This window comes from Schistocerca serialis, chromosome 2 (assembly GCF_023864345.2).
Source record: "Schistocerca serialis cubense isolate TAMUIC-IGC-003099 chromosome 2, iqSchSeri2.2, whole genome shotgun sequence".
Classification (NCBI taxonomy): Eukaryota; Metazoa; Arthropoda; class Insecta; order Orthoptera; family Acrididae; genus Schistocerca; species Schistocerca serialis.
Genome location: NC_064639.1, coordinates 757,325,237 through 757,349,708, shown reverse-complemented (window position 1 = coordinate 757,349,708; position 24,472 = coordinate 757,325,237). Strand labels below are relative to the sequence as shown.

The window sequence follows — 24,472 nt, the reverse complement described above, 5'->3', positions numbered from 1 at the left end:
AGGAACATGGGAGCAAATCACAGCTTCACTATGTTACTAGCAGTCAGTGTGACTGTCGACTAGATTGTGTGGCCTAACTTTTGATAAGGGCCAACAAGAGTCATTGCAGCGGGCACTGTATTTTTTCATCTAGACATTTCACTATTATCACTATACACTATCTGGTCAAAAATAACGGGACACCTGTTAGTGGACATTAATACGGGATATGTTGACCCTTTGCCTATGTGACAACTTGAACTCTTCAGGGGACACTTTTAGTGTTGTTGTTGTTGTGGTCTTCAGTCCTGAGACTGGTTTGATGCAGCTCTCCATGCTACTCTATCCTGTGCAAGTTTCTTCATTTCCCAGTACCTACTGCAACCTGCAGCCTTCTGAATCTGCTTAGTGTATTTATCTCTTGGTCTCCCTCTACGATTTTTACCCTCCACGCTGCCCTCCAATACTAAATTGGTGATCCCTTGATGCCTCAGAACATGTCCTACCAACCGATCCCTTCTTCTGGTCAAGTTGTGCCACAAACTTCTCTTCTCCCCAATCCTATTCAATACTTCCTCATAAGTTACGTGATCTACCCATCTAATCTTCAGCATTCTTCTGTAGCACCACATTTCGAAAGCTTCTATTCTCTTCTTGTCCAAACTATTTATCGTCCATGTTTCACTTCCATACATAGCTACACTCCATACAAATACTTTCAGAAACGACTTCCTGACACTTAAATCTATATTCGATGTTAACAAATTTCTCTTCTTCAGAAACGCTTTCCTTGCCATTGCCAGTCTACATTTCATGTCCTCTCTACTTCAACCATCATCAGTTATTTTGCTCCGCAAATAGCAAAACTCCTTTACTACTTTAAGTGTCACATTTCCTAATCTAATTCCCTCAGCATCACTCGACTTAATTCGACTACATTCCATTATCCCCGTTTTGCTTTTGTTGATGTTCATCTTATACCCTCCTTTCAAGACATTATCCATTCCATTCAACCGCTCTTCCAGGTCCTTTGCTGTCTCTGACAGAATTACAATGTCCTCGGCGAACCTCAAGGTTTTTATTTCTTCTCCATGGATTTTAATACCTACTCCGAATTTTTCTTTTGTTTCCTTCACTGCTTGCTCAATATACAGATTGAATAACATCGGGGAGAGACTACAACCCTGTCTCACTCCCTTCCCAACCACTGCTTCCCTTTCAGGTCCCTCGACTCTTATAACTGCCATCTGGTTTCTGTACAAATTGTAAATAGCCTTTCGCTCCCTGTATTTTACCTCTGCCACCTTCGGAATTTGAAAGAGCGTATTCCAGTCAACACTGTCAAAAGCTTTCTCCAAGTCTACAAGTGCTAGAAACGTAGGTTTGCCTTTTCTTAATCTAGCTTCTAAGATAAGTCGTAGGGTCAGTATTGCCTCACGTGTTCCAAGATTTCTACGGAATCCAAACTGATCTTCCCCGAGGTCGGCTTCTACTAGTTTTTCCATTCATCTGTAAAGAATTCGCATTAGTATTTTGCAGCTGTGACTTATTAAACTGATAGTTCGGTAATTTTCACACCTGTCAACACCTGCATTCTTTGGGATTGGAATTATCATACTCTTCTTAAAGTTTGAGGGTATTTCGCCTGTTTCATACATCTTGCTCACCAGATGGTAGAGTTTCGTCAGGACTGGCTCTCCCAAGGCTGTCAGTAGTTCTAATGGAATGTTGTCTACTCCCGGGGAATTGTTTTGACTCAGGTCTTTCAGTGCTCTGTCAAACTCTTCATGCAGTATCGTATCTCCCATTTCATCTTCATCTACATCCTCTTCCATTTCCATAATATTGTTCTCAAGTACATTGCCCTTGTATAGACCCTCTATATACTCCTTCCACCTTTCTACTTTCCCTTCTTTGCTTAGAACTGGGTTTCCATCTGAGCTCTTGATATTCATACAAGTCGTTCTCTTATCTCCAAAGGTCTCTTTAATTTTCCTGTAGGCTGTATCTATCTTACCCCTAGTGAGATAAGCCTCTACATACTTACATTTGTTCTCTAGCTATGCCTGCTTAGCCATTTTGCACTTCCTGTCGATCTCATTTTTGAGACGTTTGTACTTCTTTTTGCCTGCCTCATTTACTGTATTTTTATATTTTCTCCTTTCATCAATTAAATTCAGTATTTCTTCTGTCACCCAAGGATTTCTACTAGCCCTCGTCTTTTTACCTACTTGATCCTCTGCTGCCTTCACTACTTCATCCCTCAGAGCTACCATTCTTCTTCTACTGTATTTCTTTCCCCCATTCCTGTCAATTGTTCCCTTATACTCTCCCTGAAACTCTGTACAACCTCTGGTTTAGTCAGTTTATCCAGGTCCCATCTCCTTAAATTCCCACTTTTAGTGAGGTGTCTGAATATCTGTGGAAAAATGGCAGTGACGTTGGATGTTGGGGTCTGGAGTGAAGTTGATGTTCTAACTCATATGAAAGATGTTCTTTTGGGTTCAGAAAGGGACTCTGGGCAGGCCAGTCCATTTTAGGAATGCTATTGTCCTCATTAATTGGATCACAGATTCTACTTTGTGACAGGTGCATTCTCATGCTGATACAGTCAGTCATTGTCTTTGTTTCCCTACTGTACACAGTACTCTACACTGTAAAATGTGTTCATATACTTCAGCATTCAGCGTTTTCTAGAGTGCAACAAGAGGACCACTCCCTAACACTGAAAAACACTCCCCCCTCCCTCTTCCGTACTTGAATGTTGGGACTACACATGATGACAGATAATGTTCTCCAGGCATTTGCCAAACTCAAATCCTTCCATCGGATTGCCAGAGGATATACATGATTCATCTCTCCAAATCACTTGTTTCAGTCATCTGCTTTCCAGTGGCATTGCTCTTAACACCACCTCCAACAGTGCTTACCATTGACTACAAAAATGTGTGGCATATGAACAGCTGTTAGACCACTATACCCCAATGTTTGTAAATCCATGAACGCTAATTGTGTTAGCTGAACTGCTGGAAGCACTTTGAAACTCATGAGTGATTCCTTCCACTGATTTCATGCGATTTTTCGTAACCACCCTTAGCAGTGCTCAACGGTTCCTGCCTATTAGTACATGGGGTCACATATTGTCTATTAAATATAACATTAATCAAATTACATCAGTACCTTCCATCAACATTCAGAATCAGCTGTAGAATGAATCTCAAATAATGTTTCTAGCCTAATACCCATTGTCTGTATATTTATTCTTAGAACTCAGTGTATTCACAGTCTAATAAGTACCGTCATGACACTCTTTGGTGCAAAAGTTGTTACTATTTGACAGCTGGAGCTACACTAGTGCTCCAAGTGGTGAAAAAGCAGTCACAAGTGTTGTAAGGATAATGCTCGTTTTTAGTTATTTCCTGCTTAATTAACAGAATAGTTGTTAGATTTTTGTTTTCCATGCATTATTAAGTTACCAAGAGATATGAATTATTGTGAAATACCAATAAAAATAGCCAAATCACACTTACTCAATAAGCTGCAACTCGTTCATGAAGAAATACTTCAAATATGTCTATATTTGCAACTTATTCCATTGACTTTGTAATACACAAATATTGTTGCAAATGTAATTACTTTTGCTTCAGAAGTGAATGTGTTGAAAACTCTTGCTGTTTTGGCTCAGATTTAGCAACAATTGTATAATTAGTTTCTCCTGCATTGGAAAATAGTTTTATTGCTTTTGACGATTTACTACCATGTTTGTGTGGTTTTCCCTGAAGCTACAGTTTTGGTGGCTTATTTGACATGTTAATTAATGTAGGTATTACATTCCATATAGGTTTCCTACATTCCACATTCACTGATTTGGCTGAAAGTGTAGCAAACAAAACTCTGCATTGTTGGACAGATGTACATAAGATTTTCTGGTGTTTACTAGCATTTTTTTTGTTATTAAAGGGAAACAACATTACTCAGACGTCAGAAGAGAATCGTAAATAAACTGCCCTGTAATGCATGGTTTCAAGTCTCTCAGGGTCCTTAGAACCCTAGAGAATCCCAAATGTGGTGTAATTTTCTTCTTATTGTCGATATGGCACTACATACACTCCCTATTGTAAGAATTATATAACAAATCAATATAAGCGCTAGTATTCGCACTCATCCAATATTGTACAGAATCATGGCTTGGTGGCCAATTGCGGTGCTGCTATTGTTGGAGGTAACAAAAATGAGATGGAGTGTTGTGACTATTATGTTAGCCTGTGGTGTGTCTTCAGAGCTGTTTGGTGATCCATAGAACTTCTGTATTTGTGTCTAAGTAGGTATTTCCCCTTACAAAATTGCTGCAATCACCGTCCCATGTTAAGGACATGTGTCGGCCATCGACATAGCTCTCCAAATGCAAATAAAAATAACAATCCTACAAAATACTTGTACCTTTACATTTTGTATCTTATTTTGTAATTTTTTTTAGCTGTCAGTATCATTCATTAATAAGTTGATGTAGGGATACACATTACACCTTTGGAGTGGTATGTAGCACTGCAAACCACTAAAAATAATTGAGAATGCCTCAGTTGGTTTCAAAGCTGTCGTTTTCCTGCTAATTTTACTATATCGTCTTATATATTATGTAATCAAAAATAGCATATAGCAGTTTAGTTATAGTTGGAAGTTAATACAGCCCTCAGAGTTACCCTGTGATGTGTAAAAAACAACTTGCGAATGAATGAATGAACAGATGTTGAGTTTCATTGTTTTATGGTACTCGGAATGCTGATTATTAGCTAGTTCACAGTCTCCTGAGACATATTTATAGTTGGTGTTCCCAGTCACATCCATGTGTTTTCTTTTCTTTCTTTCAGAAAAGACGTCGTTGTGTTCCAGTTGCTGTATATTAAGTTTTCCCCCCCTACATCCGTGTTAACTTTGGCACAGATTTATTAAACTGTTTTTGCCTGTTTCCAGGAGTTTAAAAAAATAAATAAAAAATAAAAAAACTGCTGTGTTCTTAACTGCACTCTGTTAGTTTTGCAGTAATTTGTTTCAAAGATATGCAAGTATACATATGTGACTAGATGCAAAAGGAAATTACATTTCTATTTTTGAACATATAAGTAGAGTAATTATTTTTTGCCACATTGCAACACAGGCAACTAATAAACATTGACCACTGTGCAGAGTAACAGACTCCTTCCTTTTGTGTTTGTGTGTGTGTGTGTGTGTGTGTGTGTGTGTGTGTGTGTGAGAGAGAGAGAGAGAGAGAGAGAGAGAGAGAGAGAGAGAGCATAACAGCTCAAGTTTTGATTGACAAAAGTTTTATTTATTTATTTGGGAGAGAGTTCGTGGAGCGCTTCACACCTCAATCCTTTATGTCCTCATCTGCCAAAAATTCAGCGATATTTTTAGCCAATCTGTAAACAAAAAACCCTCTCATACAGACGGGTATTTGCTTGCTTTCAACCACAACTTCTTGGCCCAAAAGCATATTGTACTAAGGAACGTAATTTGTTGAGCAGAGGTCACCTCTGATGCCAAAAACTTCCATAATAACTGAAACACTTGGTAAAAATCTTCCGAGACAGCGACTACAACAACCAACAAATATCGAAAATGGTTTTGGGAGATATCTGCAAGCAGGACATTACTGAGGAGGAGAGTGAGAAGCTTGCAACTTTGTGATTTTGTAGTTCATTGACAAGGAAGATCAGCTGGCTTCTGAGAAGACAGAATCAGTCCTCAGGCTTCCAGCTAAAAAAATGGTGTACTCTCCAGGGTTTCTGTGTTTGCACAATGCCGTGTTAGTGCAGATAGTAATACATTGGGCAAACTATATGCAACAGTCCCAGATTGAACAAGTGAGAGGTTTGCAACTACACTATTGAGAGAGATCAGCAATAGCTGAATGTGTTTTGGAAAATGGTCACAGCATTGTATTTGACAAATCCTCTTATCATCACAAGAGCTAACAGTTCCTGGATAACTTAATAAATGAGGCTGCAGAGATGAAATATCTAAAGCACTGTCAATAAAGACAGCATATTGTAGCTGATTACAGTGTGTACCATTTGGCCAAAAGATTATGAATGTATAATCTTTTCACATGGCTGGAAGCTTGAGAAGAGTTTACTCAAACTCTTCATTGTTTTCAAACACAGATTTTTACATTAATTGTCTTAGAGTCACAATAATTCTTCATCTGTAGAAAACAGATGCTATTTTAGCCACAAATTTCCTTATGGATCCAAAACATACACTGGGTGATCAATAATTTTAAAAAGATTGTCATCCTCCTCCTCCTCCTCCTCCTCTTCTTCTTCTTCTTCTTCTTCTTCTTCATGTGTGTCCTTGTGCATTTTTGTGGACATTGATGATCTGTGTGGCATATGATTGTTGATCTTCGGAAGTAAAGTTGCTCATTGTTTTTGATGACAGTTCAGTGTGAGATGTTCCCTGTTCTTTTGTGGTCTTGTTTTCCAAGTAACACTTCCTGTTGGGTGGCATGGTCCCCAGATACACATTTTTTCTGCGTTTGATGGTAGTCAGTAGCTATGTTTTGCATTTTATTCTTTATTTGTGTTATGGTCTACTCATGGTAATGTTTAAGTTTTGACTTCACAGAGTAGAGCACTCCATATTTGTAACATTTTACCATATGCTTTTTCTCCTTGTCTCAGATTAGAAGTAACCAATTACTGTATAGCCAAGGCATTGCATTCTACAGCCATGTAAACAAGACTGGAATCATTGCTAAGTCTTTGGATAGTATCCTTCCTTAGAACCAACAAAAGAAGCAACCCCCCCTCTCCCCACCTCCACGCACACACACACAAAATTGAGCAGTGTTGGAACTCGGAGTAGATATAGTGAGAGTAAGAATGTGAGATGTAATCATGGTGGAAATGGCAGTGTTGGGAGTGGGAGTAGGAATGAGAGAGGGAGTATGGATGGTTGTGGTGATGAGAGTGAAAGTGTAAATGTGAATGGGAGTGGAACTATGAAGTGAAGTCGGTGTGCAACTACAGAGAAAGAGTTGCAAATTGTAGATGGCACAGCAGTAAGCTGCCACACTTCAGAAACTGGAGCTAACTGAACTCAAATAGAAGGAAAGCTCAGTGCTTCAATAATTATCGGTGAAAAGGAATGATAGAAAAATTAGTACTGCTGAAAGGATTCAGTGTCAACTATCCAACATCTGGGAGGAAGGGGGGGGGGGGGGGCAGAATAACATCAGTAGTATAGTAGTTGGGTAAGAATGAACAGGAGGGGGTGAAAAATTAAACTGGACAGTGTTGGATAGCAATTGGCCATCAGTATAAAATCACAAATCAGTTCAGCAGCCTGGGCAGTTGTTGTCCCACCCTCTCCGTAGAATGAAGAAAACATACATTATAATAAAATGTTCAGAAGCATTCTGTACTTGCTGTAGGAGGGAGAAGATGAAAGTACAATAATACTGAAACTTCAATGATGTAAACAATGTAGTCAAAATTCTGCTAAGGATTGTTGACATACCAATGAGCCTACTGAACTGTATAGTCTAACAGCACTAGTAAGGGAAAACTGTGGCTTATAATCTAAAACTACACAAATCCATATGGCAAATAAGAAATGGTGAACCATTAACAAGGTAAATAACCCTACAATAATTTGTTATGTTTGTATTATGTCAAATGTGTTTGAAAGATTTCTGGCACACCACTTCCTACCAGTACATACAGCTGAGATAATTGAAGTTTCACATAATACGATAACAAAAGTAAGTGTATATTTAGGTCTTACTAAATGGGAAGCTTCCTAAACCATGAAGGTAAGAGTTACAAGAAATTAATGGGCACAATCTTAACCATTGTGTGATATGTCACGTATAATGTCAAATGGGGCTGCTGAAATGGCAGTTATGGTACTTCCAGAACATTTACCATAGCTTCTACTGCATTGAGTCAAGAGGCACGGCCTAGCAGTGTTGTCAGCTGGCACAACTATCCTGCAGTCATTTAAATTTAACAGTAGGGAGCCACGTGTAGAAGATAGCGAGGCAGAGTTAATGAACTCATCCTCAGTAATGGCTGCCTTGCACGTGATGACGGAAGAGAGGGGAAAGAGGAGCAGCAGGACACCTTTATGTGTCTGTGCTTATCGCATATACAACAGCTGTGTATGAGGCTATGCAGTTTCACCATTTAGTTTGTTGTTTGTAGAATATTGTTCATAGGCGGCAGGGAACACGTAATGATTCAAACTTTGCTCTGTTGTACTGGAAATTCGCTATGTAGGCCTGATAAAGACTGGGTTTTCTTACCCCTGACATTGTACCTTCAGTATTCAATACAAATGCACTTCATCTTCACATTGTTAATCATATTATCGTCAATATACATCATATCATCCTTCACTTTGCTGCTCTCTGAAGACAACAGCGGAATACCATCGCCTATCTCATGATATTAATGTAACTTCATGCATTGCATGTAGGGGCATGTCGTGTCGTGACTACAACTTCCAAATACATTAATCTTTCATAAACACATTTTACTGCAAGCACAGAGTTATCTAGTTCATCATAATCCTTTTTACTTCATGGAATAGGCTGCACAGTCTGTCTTGGCAAGCACGTTGTCCTTGGATGTCAGACACTTCTCTGGCCAGTGGGCTTGTGGTTCATGGTGATTCTAGGCAGACATTCTTATCCAGTTACGGGACAAAATGCATCTCATTCCCCAACCATATAAGAAAAGAAAGGTACAAAGAAGATGAAGGGGTAAAATTTAATCCTTTCATTCTGCAGTCTGTTATGTCCCTAGCTTCCTAGCTTTTCTGCAACACAGGCACTAGTTGAAGACTTATGGCTGTCTGCACTTGGAGCCATTAGTCATCTGTTTCCACCTGTGATTGGACAGGCACTATCAGGATTTAGGAATCTTTTGGCATGTGGCTTTCCTTTTCTATGCACAGATGTTGGTGCTGCATTTGTGTCTTGCCTTGAAACAAAAAAGTCGCTCCTGTCAAGATTCATGTGAACAGAGCTCCTTCATAGTGCGCTGATAGTTTTGGTTGTGTATGCTAAATTTGGTTTGGAGCAAGAAGGGTTACGCAAGCCGTTAAGTCCTCACACTGGTGCACAACAAGATGCCCTTAGGCCAAAAACTTACTCCTGTTAGGGTGCACATGAAACTTATGATACTGATAGGGAAGATGAAAGAAGATAACATAGACTAGTGCATGAAAGTGAAACTGACGAAAATGCCATGAAAGACTCTGAACTCTGTTCTCACTAATCAACAACTTGTTAGTTACAAGGAGCTGGAGAGCACCTGAAAATTGTATCAATTCTGGAATCACCTCCTGCCACAGCTTGATCTGCCAAATGATGGTTGCAATTGACATCCCAGTGTCTGCAATGTGACCCAGCCACTTGCCTCATCTTCAGTTCATCTTGGCTGCAGACACATGGTGGGAGTCAATAATGTGTGAGTGTATTGAAACAAATTGTCCAGCTTCCTCCTGTAATAGCGCAAGTTGAACTATCTCATGCACAGACAAAGGTGACACCTTGACATCACCTCCAATTGTAGGTTGACGCATACATCTATTGCGCTCACCTCTGCCTCCTGTCTTAATGCATCATTTCTTCCTTAACTTGACTCCAGAGTATACACCTACAGCACAAAATGGTGCAGTTCCTATCAACGAACATTTCAAGATCTTCACCTTGATTCTGTCTCAGGATAGAATTCTTGTACCTGTAGTAAACTACGTGGAAGAGACAAAAGTCATAGGTACCTCTTAATAACGTGTTGCACATCCCTTTACCCGGTGTAGTGCAGCAACTTGATGTGGCATGGACTCAACAAGTTGTTGGGAGTCCCCTGCATAAATGTTGAGCCATGCTGCCTCTGTAGTCGTCCATAATTGCGAAAGTGTTGCTGGTGCAGGACTTTATGCACAGACTGACCTCCTGATTATGTCCCATATATGTTCGGTGTGATCCATGTTGAGCAATCTTGGTCACCAAATCATTTGCTGTAATTATCCAGAATGTTCTTCAAACCTATCATGAACAATCATGGCCCCATAAAAATACCATCGTTGCTTGGGAATGTGAAATCCATGAATGGCTGCAAATTGTCTCCAAGTAGCTGAGTGTAACCACTTCCAGTCAATGATCAAGTTAGTTAGACCAGAGGACCCACTCCATTCCATTCCATTCCATGTAAACACAGCCCATACTATTATGGATCCAATACTAGCTTCCACAATGACTCATTGACAACGTGGGCCTGTGGTTTCATGGGGTCTGCGCCACGCTCAAATCCTACCATCAGCCTCACCAGCTGAAATCAAGACTCGTCTGAGCAGACCACAGTTTTGCAGTTATCTAGGGTCCAACCAGCATTGTCACGAGTCCAGAAGCGGCACCACAGGTGATATGCTGTTAGCTAATACACTCACGTCATTCTTCTGCTGCCATAGCCCGTGAACGCCATATTTCTTCACACTGGCCTAATGGATAAATTCATCATATGGCCCACATTGTTTTCTGAGGTTGTTTCATGCAGTTTTGCTTGCCATTACCATTGACAACTGTATGCAAATGCCGCTGCTCTCAGTTGTTCAGTGAAGGACGCTGCATTGTTGGTGGTGAGAAATAATGCATGAAATCTGGTTTTCTTGGTACACTCTTGACCCTGTGGGTCTTAGAATATTGAATTCCCTAACATTTTCTGAAATGGAAAGTCCCATGCATCTAGCTCCAACTACCAATCCACATTCAGAGTCTGTTAATTCCCATTGTGCTGCCACAACAATATCGGAAATCTTTTCACGTGAATCACCAGAGAATAAATGGCAGCTCTGCCAATGCACTGCCTTTTATGCCTTGTGTACGCGATATCACCACCATCTGTATATGTGCATGTCACTATCCCATGACTTTTGTTATCTCGTTGTACACCTCTCTTGTATGAATATCACTCTGTTAACTTATTAGCTAATACCTCAAACCTGTTATCACTCTTTAAATTTTCCATTGAGTCCATCTATGTATGGGAGGCTCCCGACAGCTTAACTGAAAGTCATCTCGCCATGAACCCATTTGACCAACATCGTGAACATTTGTAAAGTTGTTCACATTTTCAGTGGGTTTTGCGAAGAAAGAGGGAATGCTCATCAGATTTGTTTGTGAAACAACAGGAAGAACTTCCCTGAAAGTATTAGCCCATCAGTGGTCGTTTGCATACTCAGGTCAACGTTGTAAACAGGCGGCAACTCTTGTCTTGCTCATAATCATTCCTCTAATTCCTGATTTCATAACATAAAGAGTTCTAGTTGCTCCCACTAAGCCTGAACGGAGTCCCTACCACCACCTTCTGCTCCATTCGTTGCCTACAAATATGTGGAGGGCATTTCGTGCATTAAAAAAATTCAAATATACTTATCGGCACAGTGTGACGCGACATGCGAAGGGCGGTGGCAGCAACAGAGCATGCAGGCAGCTGGGGCCAGTGGCAAGTGGCACCCATCTGGAGGCGGCGTGTGACCAGTAGTAACTGCTGGCTGCAGTGGCAGCAAGGTGCACTATGGCCCCCACATTTGAACTCGGAATGGCTAGATAAGGCAGCCACAAGTGGGGAGTGCACTTATGAATGGGTGGCGTATGATCAGTGACTGCAGCCTGCAGGTTGGAAACAACCAACATGTCCAACAGTGTTGAGAGCTTGCCTAGGAAACAGGCTGTGGCAGTTGGTGGTATGTCGGAACCTCTGGGTAGCAGCAGGACACACCGACCGTAAACAGCATAGCTTTGAGCTTGGTCCATCATAGCAGGTGCAGGCTACATGTAATGCACATATGATCAGCAAGCTGCAGATTCCATGACATGGAAAACTCACGACACAATGCCCACGCTGTGTGCGTCTGGATAGTGCGCAGCTTTGTACGGCGTGGTATAGTGGACTTTGCTCAGTGCTCAAAGTGGTATGTGTTGATGCAGTGAGCACCAGGCAGCAAGTAAGCAATAGAGAGAGAGAGAGAGAGAGAGAGAGAGAGAGAGAGCATGTATCATACTTGCTGCGCTAGCTGTGTCTCTGTGTATAGCACGTGATTCTGTCCTGTTCCCGTCCTTTTTATTGGTTGCCTACAGGTGTTACATGAAAAGTTTACCCCGGTCAGCAACCTTTACTGGATTTAAACATCTCTGTCCTGAAGTATAGGCTGGTTTTGCATGTAGGTCACATGAAAGCGTGCCAGATATTGTCAGCAAAATCACCATCAAGAAAAAAAAATGTAAATTATCAACAAAATACTCCTTATAATCCCCCAAAATGGATGGTGGATTGAGAAAAACAAAACTACTTAATGTTGTCCCTCCATAATGTTTAATCACTTTCCATGCGTGGTCATTGTACAATGTATAGATATGTGTAAGACCAGATGGTCCAACTTTTGATTTCTTTGTTTTAATTTTTTGTTCATAAGGCAGGTGTTTTCAGAGTGTGTACTAATGCTATCTTCTTTCCTTTACAAACTTCATTGAGTATCTTCTGTTTACCATGGAAAGCTAGCAGCTCTGTGTTAAGAGATGTCGAATTTACCATAACAGTTGATATTGAAGACAAGTATTCACTTTCAGGTCATGACATGTATCGTATTTTAACTTGTCATCAGTGTGCTCCTTGATAGCTACCAAGTTCTGTGGATTTGCCAGAATAATTTTTGTAGATGTTGGCAGGAGAGGTAGGGGATGCTATCAAGCTAAGTTTGTATATGAGGAATGCATGCTGGACATCAAGATATGTGAACCAGTATAAAATTTCTTATGTCTTGGTACTAATGTTTCCCTATTGCAAATACTCTTATTTGGAGTAAAAGAAATTATTTCATTTCCCAAATTTTTAAACTTCATAATTTTAGATTCGCATAATTGTAATTGATTTATCTGTAGATCACCCAATCATATTTTTCTTATCATATGTATTTTAATCACTCCTTTTTGTTGGGTGAAAACATTTATCCATGATTCATATAATACCCAAAATTACAGTATGTATTACATATTTCTATTTTCATCATACAGTTTCAATTTTTGTTATAGCAATGATATAATCTGGAATATTTCAGGGATGCACATTGGCGGTCAGTTGTCTTCGATATGTTTATCTACATCCTTGGGCAGGAGCAGGCCCATGGCCAGAAATGTTCCTTACTCAACTCGTGAGTGTCTCTCTCCCATTTTTGCCACTGGTTTTCCCTGCAGCATGGGTGTTGCTTACGTGTGTCGGCACTGCTCGCATCCATGCCATACTCCATGCAAATATCAAACAGGTACGTTTTGAAGACAAAAACATGTTCATTTTTAATCTTTGTTTTATGTACCACCCCATGTACTAAGTTGACATACCATCACAGTGATGTGATTTGAGGCCATGTGAGGGCCTTTGTATGTATTTAGCACTGAATGTTCAGCATATTTAATGATGAAATCAGTTTTACTAAGTATAATTTTGTGGAGGATATATACAACAAGAAAGTAAGTGACAAGGTTGGTGCGTGTTTATTGATATGTGGCGTATTGTGTCTTACAGTGTTTGAAGTCAATTACCTGCAGGTAAACTGTTCTCATGTTCCAGATGAATGGTGGAAGTACTGATAGTGTGACATTTCTTCATGTTCCTCACATAAATTGTGGCTACTAGTATTCCCTCTTATAGACTCTATAGAAGACTGGTATGACTTGTAGTCCATACTTGCCTTGTGAAAAATAGCACTGAATATGGTTGGATGAAAATGACATTGGATGTAGTTGGATCAGCTTGTGAACGAGGGGGGCGGGGGGGGGGGGGGGGGGGGGGGGGGGGGGGGAGGTATAACTCTGCTCTCTGCTTCCTTCTCTTCAAGTTTGTGAATGTGAAGATTTCCCCTGTGCAACCTATTCATTCTGTGCTTTTGGCTTGTGTATTATTTTAAACTGATTATCACTGTTTGAATTTCCATATCAAGATGAATGTATATCTCTTTTTAAAATGATTTTTATTTTATTCATTCTAAAAAGACTGAGTATCCAGATTAATCATTATATCGTACCACACTTTCCCCTATAATTTAGTCTTCTGTAAACAATGAGCCATTTTTGATTCCATATTTTCTAGTGTTTTATATATTCATCTAGCCAGAACATAAAACTTGCATTCATTCATTGACTAGTTAGTCTTATAAATTCATGCCCCCCCCCCCCCCCGCCCCCCCCCCCCCATTTATGGCTTACTTTAATTTGATCCGATCATTTTGGATATATATATGCTGAAACTTTTGGGTCTTTAAGTCTGCATTTTTTTTTTACAAAATTATATGCATTGAAAGCAATTTATGAAAGATTCTCTTTGGTTGATTAAATAAACCTAATGTTATGCAGTATCCGAACTATGTTCTGTAACTGAAAATAAGGTTCCTTTTTTTATCTCTATATGTGACTGTACATGACACTCATTTAAAAGTAAATAACATGTTTTGATTCATTCCACATGTTTGTGCCAATATAAGCTAATGGATCTATAAAATATCTGTCTGTCTTTTTAAATAAATATAGTTGTGGTGCTACTGTTCTCAACATTTATAGAATACAGTGAAAGGTTTTTACAAAAACTTCTCTTCTTTCTTATTTCATTAATCACCAAGAAGACACTTTCAGTTTCTTTAAACTGTTTTTGTGTTACTAGCCGATGTTGTCAGATTTAGTACTATAATTGTACACACAAATTGTAATGCTTGTCTCATTTGGGCCTCTACAATTGAGCTGAAACCACATTTTACGCATATTTTCACTTTTTTGAACATTCAAAACCAATTTTTTTTAGTTTTTGTAGATGTATTTGTACAGTATCGTACTTCATAACATTTATAACCCATTTTCTGAAAAGTAAATTCCGAAGCAACATATCACTGTGAATGAGCTTTATGACTGTAGAAGTAGTGTGCTAGCTGATGACATCACAGGCAACACATGACTCAAATGGATCATTTTAGTGGGCCTTCAATGAATTTCATTTCTGTATTTTTTTAGTACTGAAATTCATGAGGAAATAAGCATGTTATGTACATAAAATGACGTAATTAAACATTTAAAATGTTTTCCACAAAACAGTCAAATACCTTATTCCAACATTTTAAACTGAGTGTCAATAAACTGCATTTTCTGTGGCCATAGATTTTATCTGTAAGAGAACACTCACAGTATACAGTGAAAATAAAGGAAAAAATAATGTCTGAAATGGAAGAATTACATTCAGTTTGTATTAACAGATTTGAACTTCTGACAGAGAAACATATACGTGTAATGTAAAAACAATTAAAAAACTGTGGAGACTTAGCAACTAATGAGGAGAAACATTTTGGGAGTTATTAGGAGACAGACAAGCAGAACGGAGTGGAAGATGTAAAAATGAATGTGATGCAGTTGGAAATGGAAGTTGGCAGCTCATGTAACCAGGTAAATGGATGGTAGGTGGGCCAGTATGTTCTGTGATGAATTCCTGGAGAAAATAGGAAACTGAGATGACACCCTAATGAAAGGCAGATTCATGACATAAGGAAGCATGCAGGAATACCATGTGGGAGGCCTTCATCCAGCAACAGATGCTAGATGACTGATCTACATCTACCGCTACACTGACACATACATCCATACTCTGCAAACCATCATGAAGAATGTGACAGAGGGCACTTCCCATTGTGCCACTTTTCAAGGGCTTCTTCCTGTTCTATTCATGTATAGAGTGCTGGAAAAATGGATCTTTAATAACTCAGTGTGTGCTATAATTAGGCTACTTCTGTCTTCGAGTCCCTATGGGAACAATACATAGATGGTTGCAGTATTTTTTGGATTCCTCACTTAAAGGTGGTTCTTGAAACTTTGTAACTGGGCTGCCATGGGACTGTTTGCATCTATCTTGAAGCATCAAACAGTTAAAGTTGTTCTGCATTTCCTAGACACTCCCCTATGGGTCAAACAGATGTGTGACCTTTTGTATTTCACTTATTTGTATATTGCATTTTCCCAATATCCTATCGATGATGACAAAGGTGAACTAAATAAATAATGAAAAATTAATAACTAATACTGGTAATAACTTATTTACTTTTCTTCTTCTCTCCTCCCCCCCCCCCCCCCCCCCCCCACCCCCCTCTCTCTTTCTGCAACCATTATTTTCGTAACACTTCATGTTAACAACAGGGCATAAATTCTACATCTACATCTATGTGATTACTCTGCCATTCACAATAAAGTGCCTGGCAGAGGGTTCAATGAACCACCTTCAAGCTCTTTCTCTGCCATCCCACGCTCAAATGGTGCGTGGTAAAAACGAGCACTTAAATTTTTCTGTGTGAGCCCTGATTTCTCTTATTTTATTGTGATGATCATTTCTCCCTATGTAGGTGGGTGCCAACAGAAAGTTTTCACAATCGGATGGGAAAACTGGTGATTGAAATTTCATGAGAAGATCCCGTCGCAATGAAAAATGCCTTTGTTTTAATGACTTCCACTCCAATTCACGTATCATGTCTTTGGCACTATCTCCCTTATTTCATCATCATCATCTTGGACAGTTTCCAGCCACTGGCTGGGTCTGTCGGGAACACAAGCCTCTCCATCGTGTTCTGTCTTTCCACCATTCCCCCTCTTCCACCTTCGTCCAGTTCTCTCCTCTTCTCGTCACACATTCCTTCACTCCCTTCACCCATCTATCTCTTGGTCTTCCTCTGGGCCTCTTCCCCTCCAGTTGCAGATCAAACATCCTCTTTGGAATTCTTCCCTCATCCATTCTCTTCATGTGTCCATACCACTGCAGTCTTGATTTTTCTATCCTGTCCTGTACTGGTTCCTCCTTTAGTCTTTCCCTCACATACACATTTCGCAATCTGTCTCGTCTTGTTACACCCAACCTGCTCCTCTGGAACTTCATTTCACTAGCTTGTATTCTACTTTTGTCGCTTTTGTGCATTACCCATGTCTCACTTCCGTATGCCAATATGGGGACAAAGTAGGTTCGGTATATAATTCCCTTGGATTTCTGTGGCACCTCCTTGCTCCAAATAAGCCCCCTAATGCATTTGTAGAACTGCCCTGCTTTTCTGCACCTTTCATTTATTTCCATTGCGTTTCCCCCCTTACTTTCAATCACGCTTCCCAGGTACTTGAAGTTCTCTACCACTTGTAGTTTTTCCCCTCCACAAGTTATATCCACATTTGGCCTATTCGTCTTCCTTGTTGTGACAATTATTTCACTTTTCTTTGCAGAGAAATGCATTCCATATTGTGCTGCCGTTGCCTCCCATGCATCTAACTGCTCTTGCACCTCCTTCTCGCAATTTCCCCATAACATCAGGTCATCGGCAAAAAGCACTGCTTTCATTTTATGATCTCCAATTGCATCTGACACTTGCTGTAGGATTTCATCCATAACAATAATAAACAATAAAGGCGAAAGTGCACTTCCCTGTCGCAGCCCATTTTCCAGCTTGAACCATGCAGTACGTTCCCTCCCCACTTTCACACAACTCTCACTTCCCTCATACATTTTTCTGACTTTTCGTGTTATCTCTTTATCTATCCCTTTTGCGTTCAGCACATCCCAGAGCTTGTCCCTACAGATACTGTCATACGCCTTCTCAATATCTAAAAAGGCCATGATTAAGTCCTTCCCGTACTCATAGTGCCTTTCCTGCAGTTGCCTTACCGCAAATATGAGGTCCGTTGTTGATCTTCCTGGTCTGAAACCGTACTGCTCCTCTTGCAGTCTACTTTCAATACTGCTTCTTATTCTCTTCTCCAGGATCTTTTCATAGATTTTTCCACAGTGGCATAGCAGGGTGATTCCTCTGTAGTTCTCACATCTCCTTTTATCCCCTTTCTTGAAGATCGGGACTATAATTCCTTTCTTCCAATCCTCAGGAATTCTGTTCTCCTTCCACACCACCCTCAGCACTCTGTATAGCCACTGGGTTCCTACTTCTCCTGCTGCTCGTATCATATCCACTGTTACTTCGTCCCAACCTGGTGCCTTGCCCCCTTTCATCCTCTTTATGGCTTCTTCCACTTCATTCCAAGTTAGATCATCAATTTCCCCACTATTATCATCGTCTGCTGCCTTAGGCTCTCCATCGCTGTTAGTTACCCGCTTGGCGGCATTCAACAGATTTTCAAAGTACTCCTTCCAAATCTTTTTGAGCTCATGCATTTCCTCCACAACTCTTCCATTATTATCCATGATCCTCAGGCACTCGCTTCTGTCGTTCCTCTTATTTCTTACCATGGTGTAAAGTACTTTTTTGTTCCCTTCACTGTCCTCTTCTAACATTCTTGTCCATTTTTCCATCCACTTCTTCTTCTCCGCACTTACTATGGTCTGTGCCGCTTTCTTGCTTCCCTTATATTTTACCCTAGCTTCCTCTGTTCGGGTCTGGAACCATTCTCTGAAGGCTTTGTTCTTTCGAAGTACTGCCTCTTTACATATGTTGTTCCACCATGGGGTTTCCTTACTTCTCCTCTTTGTGCTAGTTCTTCCGCACACAATCTCAGCTGCCTCAACTAGGGCCCTCTTAAAATCTCCCCATTCTTCTTCCACTGTTCTCTGATCTTCCTTTGGCAGCTTCTTCCTGATCAGTGTCTGGTACTGGGTCCTCCGTTCATCCTCTTTCAGCATCCATGTCTTCAACCTTTTCTCCTGTATATCTGTTGCCCTCCTATCTTTTTTCTCTCTCAGGGTGGCTACCAACAGCCGATGGTCACTGTCTAAGGCCTCAGATGGAACGACCTTAACATCTGTGAGGCTGCTCATCATCTGCCTATCCACTAGTACATAGTCTACTACTGAAGTTTGGGACCAGTCCCCACTGTACCAAGTTATTTTGTGACTACTTCTCTTCTTGTACCAGGAATTTGCGATCGCCAGCCCATTCCTCTTGCAGAATTCCAGCAACAATTTTCCTTCTCTATTTCGGTTCCCCCAGCCCTCTGGTCCCATTATCTCCTCGAATCCTTTCCTGTCTGTGCCAACATGTGCATTGAGGTCCCCTATTATAATCTGATTACCTCCATTTAGCTGCTTTTGCATGTCATCTTCAAATTCCTCCTTCTCCTTTTTTGTACACCCCACCTGTGGGGCATATGCTTGGATGATTTCAATGCTTTTTCCTTTCACTCGTACTCTGGCTTTTATCATTCGATCATTGATACCTTCCACCTCCTCCTGCAGACCCTCTCTGACCACTATTGCCACTCCATTTCTTCCCCTCTCATTCCCTATCCAGTACAGTTTACATCCTTTACTTAGTGGTTTTTCACCAACTCCTCTCCACCTAGTCTCAGCAAGTCCCAAGATGTCCAATTTCCTCCTTTCCATCATTTCTACAATTTCTTCTAACTTCCCAGTTAGAGTCCTTACGTTTAAGGTGCCCAGTCGTAAACCATCTCGTAATCCTTTCCCATTGCTTGGTCGGTTTCCTTTAAATCCTTTCCGTGATCCGAGGCATGTTCCCTTTTTAAAAGCAGTTGATTTATCCACTACTGGCTTGCTAGGCCTATCGCAGCTTCACCAGAGCCCCGTTAGCCGTCACGTTTCAGGGTTCCCATAGAGCCTTCTCAGCTACCGTAGCGGTCCTGGGGCACACGAAGTCCCCGCTGTACATCGCCCCTATAGGCAGTCCCCTACTTTGTGCCGTTGCCCATCTCCCACGACTTGGACGAGGGGTTGGACTTATGGGAGATTCCCTTATTTCATGATAATACAAAATGAGCTGCCCTTTTTTTTACTTTTTTGATGTCATCCGTCAGTCCCATCTGATGTGGATCCCACACCACAGAGCAATACTCCAGAATAGGGTAGACAAGTGTGGTGTAAGCAATCTCTTTAGTAGACCTGTTGCACCTTCTAAGTGTCCTGCCAATGAATTGCAGTCTTTGGTTTGCTCTACCCACAACATTATCTATGTGATCGTTCCAATTTAGGTTATTTGTAATTGTAATCCCTAAGTATTTAGTTGAATTTACAGCCTTCAGGTTTGTGTGACTTATCACATAATTGAAATTTAGTGGATTTCTTTTAGTACTCATTTGAATAACTTAACACTTTTCTTTATTCAGGGTCAATTGCCACTTTTCACACCATACAAATATCTTATCTAAATTATTTTTCAATTTGTTTTGGTCATCTGATGACTTTACAAGACAGTAAATGACAGCATCATCTGCAAACAATCTAAGATGGCTCCTAACATTGTCTCCTATATCGTTAATATAGATAATGAACAATAGAGGGCCTATAACCCTTCTTTGGGGAATGCTGTATATTACTTCTGTTTTACTCAGTGACTTTACGTCTATTACTATGAACTGTGACCTTTCTGACAGGAAATCATGAATCCAGTTGCACAGCTGAGGCGATATTCCATAGGCACACAGTTTGGAAGGAAGACGCTTGTGAGGAATGGTGTCAAAAGCCTTCTGGAAATCTAAAAACATGGAATCAATTTGAAATCCCCTGTCAATAACACTCATTACTTCATGAGTATAAAGAGCTAGTTGTGTTTCGCAAAAACGATATTTTCTGAATCCGTGCTGACTATGTGGTAATAAATTGTTTTCTTCGAGGTACTTCAAATACAGCATATGTTCCAAAACCCTACAGCAAATTGACGTTAGTGATATGGCCTTGTAATTCAATGGATTACTCCTACTTCCCTTTTTGGGTATTGGTGTGACTTGAGCAATTTTCCTTTCCGTAGGTACGGATCTTTCTGGGAGTGAAAAGTTGTATATAACTGTTAAATATGGAGCTATTGTATCAGCATACTCTGAGAGGAACCTGACTGGTATACAATCTGGACCAGAAGCCTTGCCCTTATTAAGTGATTTAAGCTGTTTTGCGATACCAAGGATATTTACTTCTATATTAGGAGTATTTCTCTATCAGAGTGAGTGGCTATGGAGCACTGAAAAATTGCTACGATGTGTGCGATCCACATCATGTTAAATTAACAGGGAACATCACATACAAATATAGAAGGGCTTTCATAGGCTTGTTTTACTCACACAGGTGTGCTGAAAAATCTGGGTTAGTACTGAATACTTCAAACCATGTGAAAATCTGCTTTAACCCTCGAGCAGGTGCACTTGTGTATAAAGAGTGCCAATCATAAATAACATTGTCTTATAACATTCCATAGTTGTTTCACAGTTCCGAGTCCATACCTATTCTTTCATTACTGATTCGACTAACACAGTGATAAGTTGTGTCATCATACATCCAAGTGAGCAACAGTAATATAAAATGAACAGCAAGCTTGGTGAGAAAAAATTTTCAGTCTGTGCAAGAAAATGACCCAGATTCTGAGCTAACAGCACAATCCCACAATGAGGAAGTTACCTGTGATATAAATAAGCGGTTGGCAGGGATCTAACACAAATGTGTTGTTTAATGCTTAGAGTGGGTTATTACTGTGGGTTAACACTTGTACATGTCAACAGAGTGATATAATGAAAGTTTATTTTATTATTGTTTAATTAAACAGGATTTAGACCTTGTAATTTAAGTTTATTTTATCATTGTCCAATTAAACTAAGTGTAAACTGTGATTTGTCTCATACATATTTATCTTGACAACATAAAGACAGCTATTTTTTTTTTACATGTGTACAAAGTATACTCTGTGCCTGCTCTTGCTATGAAAAACAGCGTGCTTGCTCAAAGGTTAAAATTCCAGGAACTAGGTTCCTGATGTTCCTGTTCTTTGGTCCCCTACATACTATACCTGTGTTCACAGCTCGTAGTCTTGCGGTAGCATTCTCACTTCCCGCGCACGGGGTCCTGGGTTCGATTCACAGCGGAGTTAGGGATTTTCCCTGCCTCGAGATGACTGGGTGTTGTTGTGTTGTGTTCATCATCATCATCATCAGCTCATCATCATTCATCCCCATTATGGTCAGAGGAAGGCAATGGCAAACCATCTACACTAGGACCTTGCCTAGTCGGCAGTGCCCGTCCCCTATGCTCCTTGGAGTATGGGACCTCATCATCATCATCATCATCATCATCATCATCATCATCATACTATGCCTGTTGTAGGTATCATACAGATATAATTTCACCAATATCAGCTTAATCAGTGACAATAAACAGTCATTCTTCCACAATATATTTGTAGAATTACGAAAAAAATCTTAATTCTAGTGCAATGTTTGTGTACTGGGTGTCAAAAATGATTTTAAATTATATAAAGTTTTTCAAATTAATCTTGCATGCAGAAGTAACTAACAGGACAAATGCAGTAGAGATACAAATGAATTTGTAGTTGATCTTTTGGAACTTGAGGTTTATTGTGGAAATTTAAAGAGAAGAGAGGCAAAAATATATACCGCTGTAAAAAATATTATGTGGAAGATAAGAGTGCTACTCACCATATATTGGAGATGTTGAGTAGCAAAGAGGCATAACAAAAAGACTGTCAAACAAGTAAGCCTTTGACCAAAAAGGCCTTCATCTGAATTAGACAACACACTCACAGGTACGCACGCATGCGCGTGCACCCGCGCACACACACACACACACACACACACACACACACACACACACACACACACACAAGAACGCAGTCTTTGGCTGCCGAGACCAGACTCCTGAGAGTATGCATATGTTGTCCAATTCAGATGAAGGCCTTTCTGGCCAAAAGCTTGCTTGTTTGACAGTCTTTTTGTTGTGGCTGTCTGTGACTTAACATCTCTGCTATATTGTGAGTAGCAATCTATCTTCTTCATAATATTGTCATTATTCTGTCCTGGGTTTTCCATTGTGTAATGCTGTAAAAAGTTGAACATTAATTAATACAGCAGTACAACAGATTATAAATTAATAAGTTTCCAGAATAGTGGTTTGCAGCTGCAGTTGTGTACTAAGACATACATTAAATTTTCATGTCTCTCTTGGAGATAAAAACAAAGATTCTACTGGAAGTTTCTTTTACTCTATGTATTGACTGTCTTCTGCATTCAGTAAGGCACATTTTCTTGCTTCTTTAGGATAATTTTATATGTCTAAGGATTATGACTTTACTTTCATCTGTTTCTCACGAGGGTAACATAAAAATTTTTAGGAGTACTGTTCTTTAACTTATTAACTTGAGGTTGATGAGAAATGAATAAGTGAGGTTAAGTGAGTTGGGGTATGGTCAGTTGCTCTCTTATTTCCCATAGCTCCCCGTTAAAGCATGACAGATATTTATTTTCACATTGTTCCTTTCGTATATGTGGTGTGTCATGATATTCTAGCATTTTTTCCCCTTATTGAAATGAATCTTACTTCCAGTGAAGTGTCCATTGTAAAGCATATCCCCAACAAATTAAAATTGTGTACTAGATAGGGATTCCCAGAAATTTAATTTTCAAAGGCATTGCTCTTACCAAGGAAACTATTAACAGCCTGACTCAAAGCTTCAGTCTGCTAGAACCTCTTTCCTACTCTTCCAAGTTTCGCAGCTGTCATCCATGCTTGGCTGGAATTATTCAAGAATAATTTTTTACTCTGCAGCAGAGAGTGTGCTATAATGGAACTGAGTGAGCTATGGCCATGCTTAGATGCCCCGTTGCCAAGATTGTTGCATGTGGAAAGTAAAGGATTGGTATGACACACTTTTCACTTGTTACAAAGTTTCATCATAGTGAACACTTCATTGTGAAGCAACTTAATCATTATTGAAAAACAATCAGACACATCCCTTTTTCAAGGATTATATGTAGGAGAGTTGTTGTAGAGTTTGCAAGATTAGGTGGAAGTACTGACAAAGTGAGGCCTAAAGTTGGTAAAAATGTTGTCTACAAGAATGTTGCAAAGTTCAAGACCTGATCTAGCACAATTTTACTGTCTGTTCATAAGCTTCTTTACTTATTTCACTCATTTGTCTGTATATTTGATATCAAAATGTCAAGAACGCGTAACAACTTTTTTTTTCACTTTTGTTCCGTGTTATATATAATACATTTCATGGGTTAGGTTTCTACTGTAGTATTAAAGCTATTACTTAAGGTAGTGGTTTGTTACCTCATGTTATGTTACAGTTACTATTGGGAAAATGTAATTAATATTTATCATTAAAACTTAAAAGTTTTTGTAGAAAATGTAGATGTGTTTTTTGCTCCCCGTTAATGGTTATTACATCGCAATACACATCATGTTGTACCATGTCAATGTGAAAGAAACAAGGCTGCTTGCATTACTAAAGAACTATTGACTTTTGTGTATTAGTATGCAACTCTTTTTCAACAGGAAACTTAAAACTTACAAACTAGTATGTTTTACAGAAATTGATCAAGTTAGGGGCTGTGGTCTAGCTGCTTACTAGAGACATGTTTTGTGCTCCACCAGAAAATGTCGTGCGAGATCTGACACATGTGAAATGAAACTGATGCTGGCAGCTTACCAGATATGTTCAATTAGTGATGGTC

At 39.8% G+C, this 24,472-nt stretch overlaps 1 protein-coding gene across 13 annotated transcripts in view; it reads left to right on the top strand.

Annotated features, from left to right (window-relative positions):
- Positions 1–24,472, top strand: part of LOC126457957 (transmembrane protein 94) — a 504,907-nt gene that overhangs the window by 93,847 nt on the left and 386,588 nt on the right. For all 13 annotated transcript variants that reach the window (XM_050094697.1, XM_050094693.1, XM_050094699.1 and 10 more), the window contains exon 7: positions 13,102–13,305. In XM_050094697.1, coding sequence (XP_049950654.1) covers positions 13,102–13,305 — 204 coding nt within the window. The remainder of the gene's footprint in view (positions 1–13,101; positions 13,306–24,472) is intronic.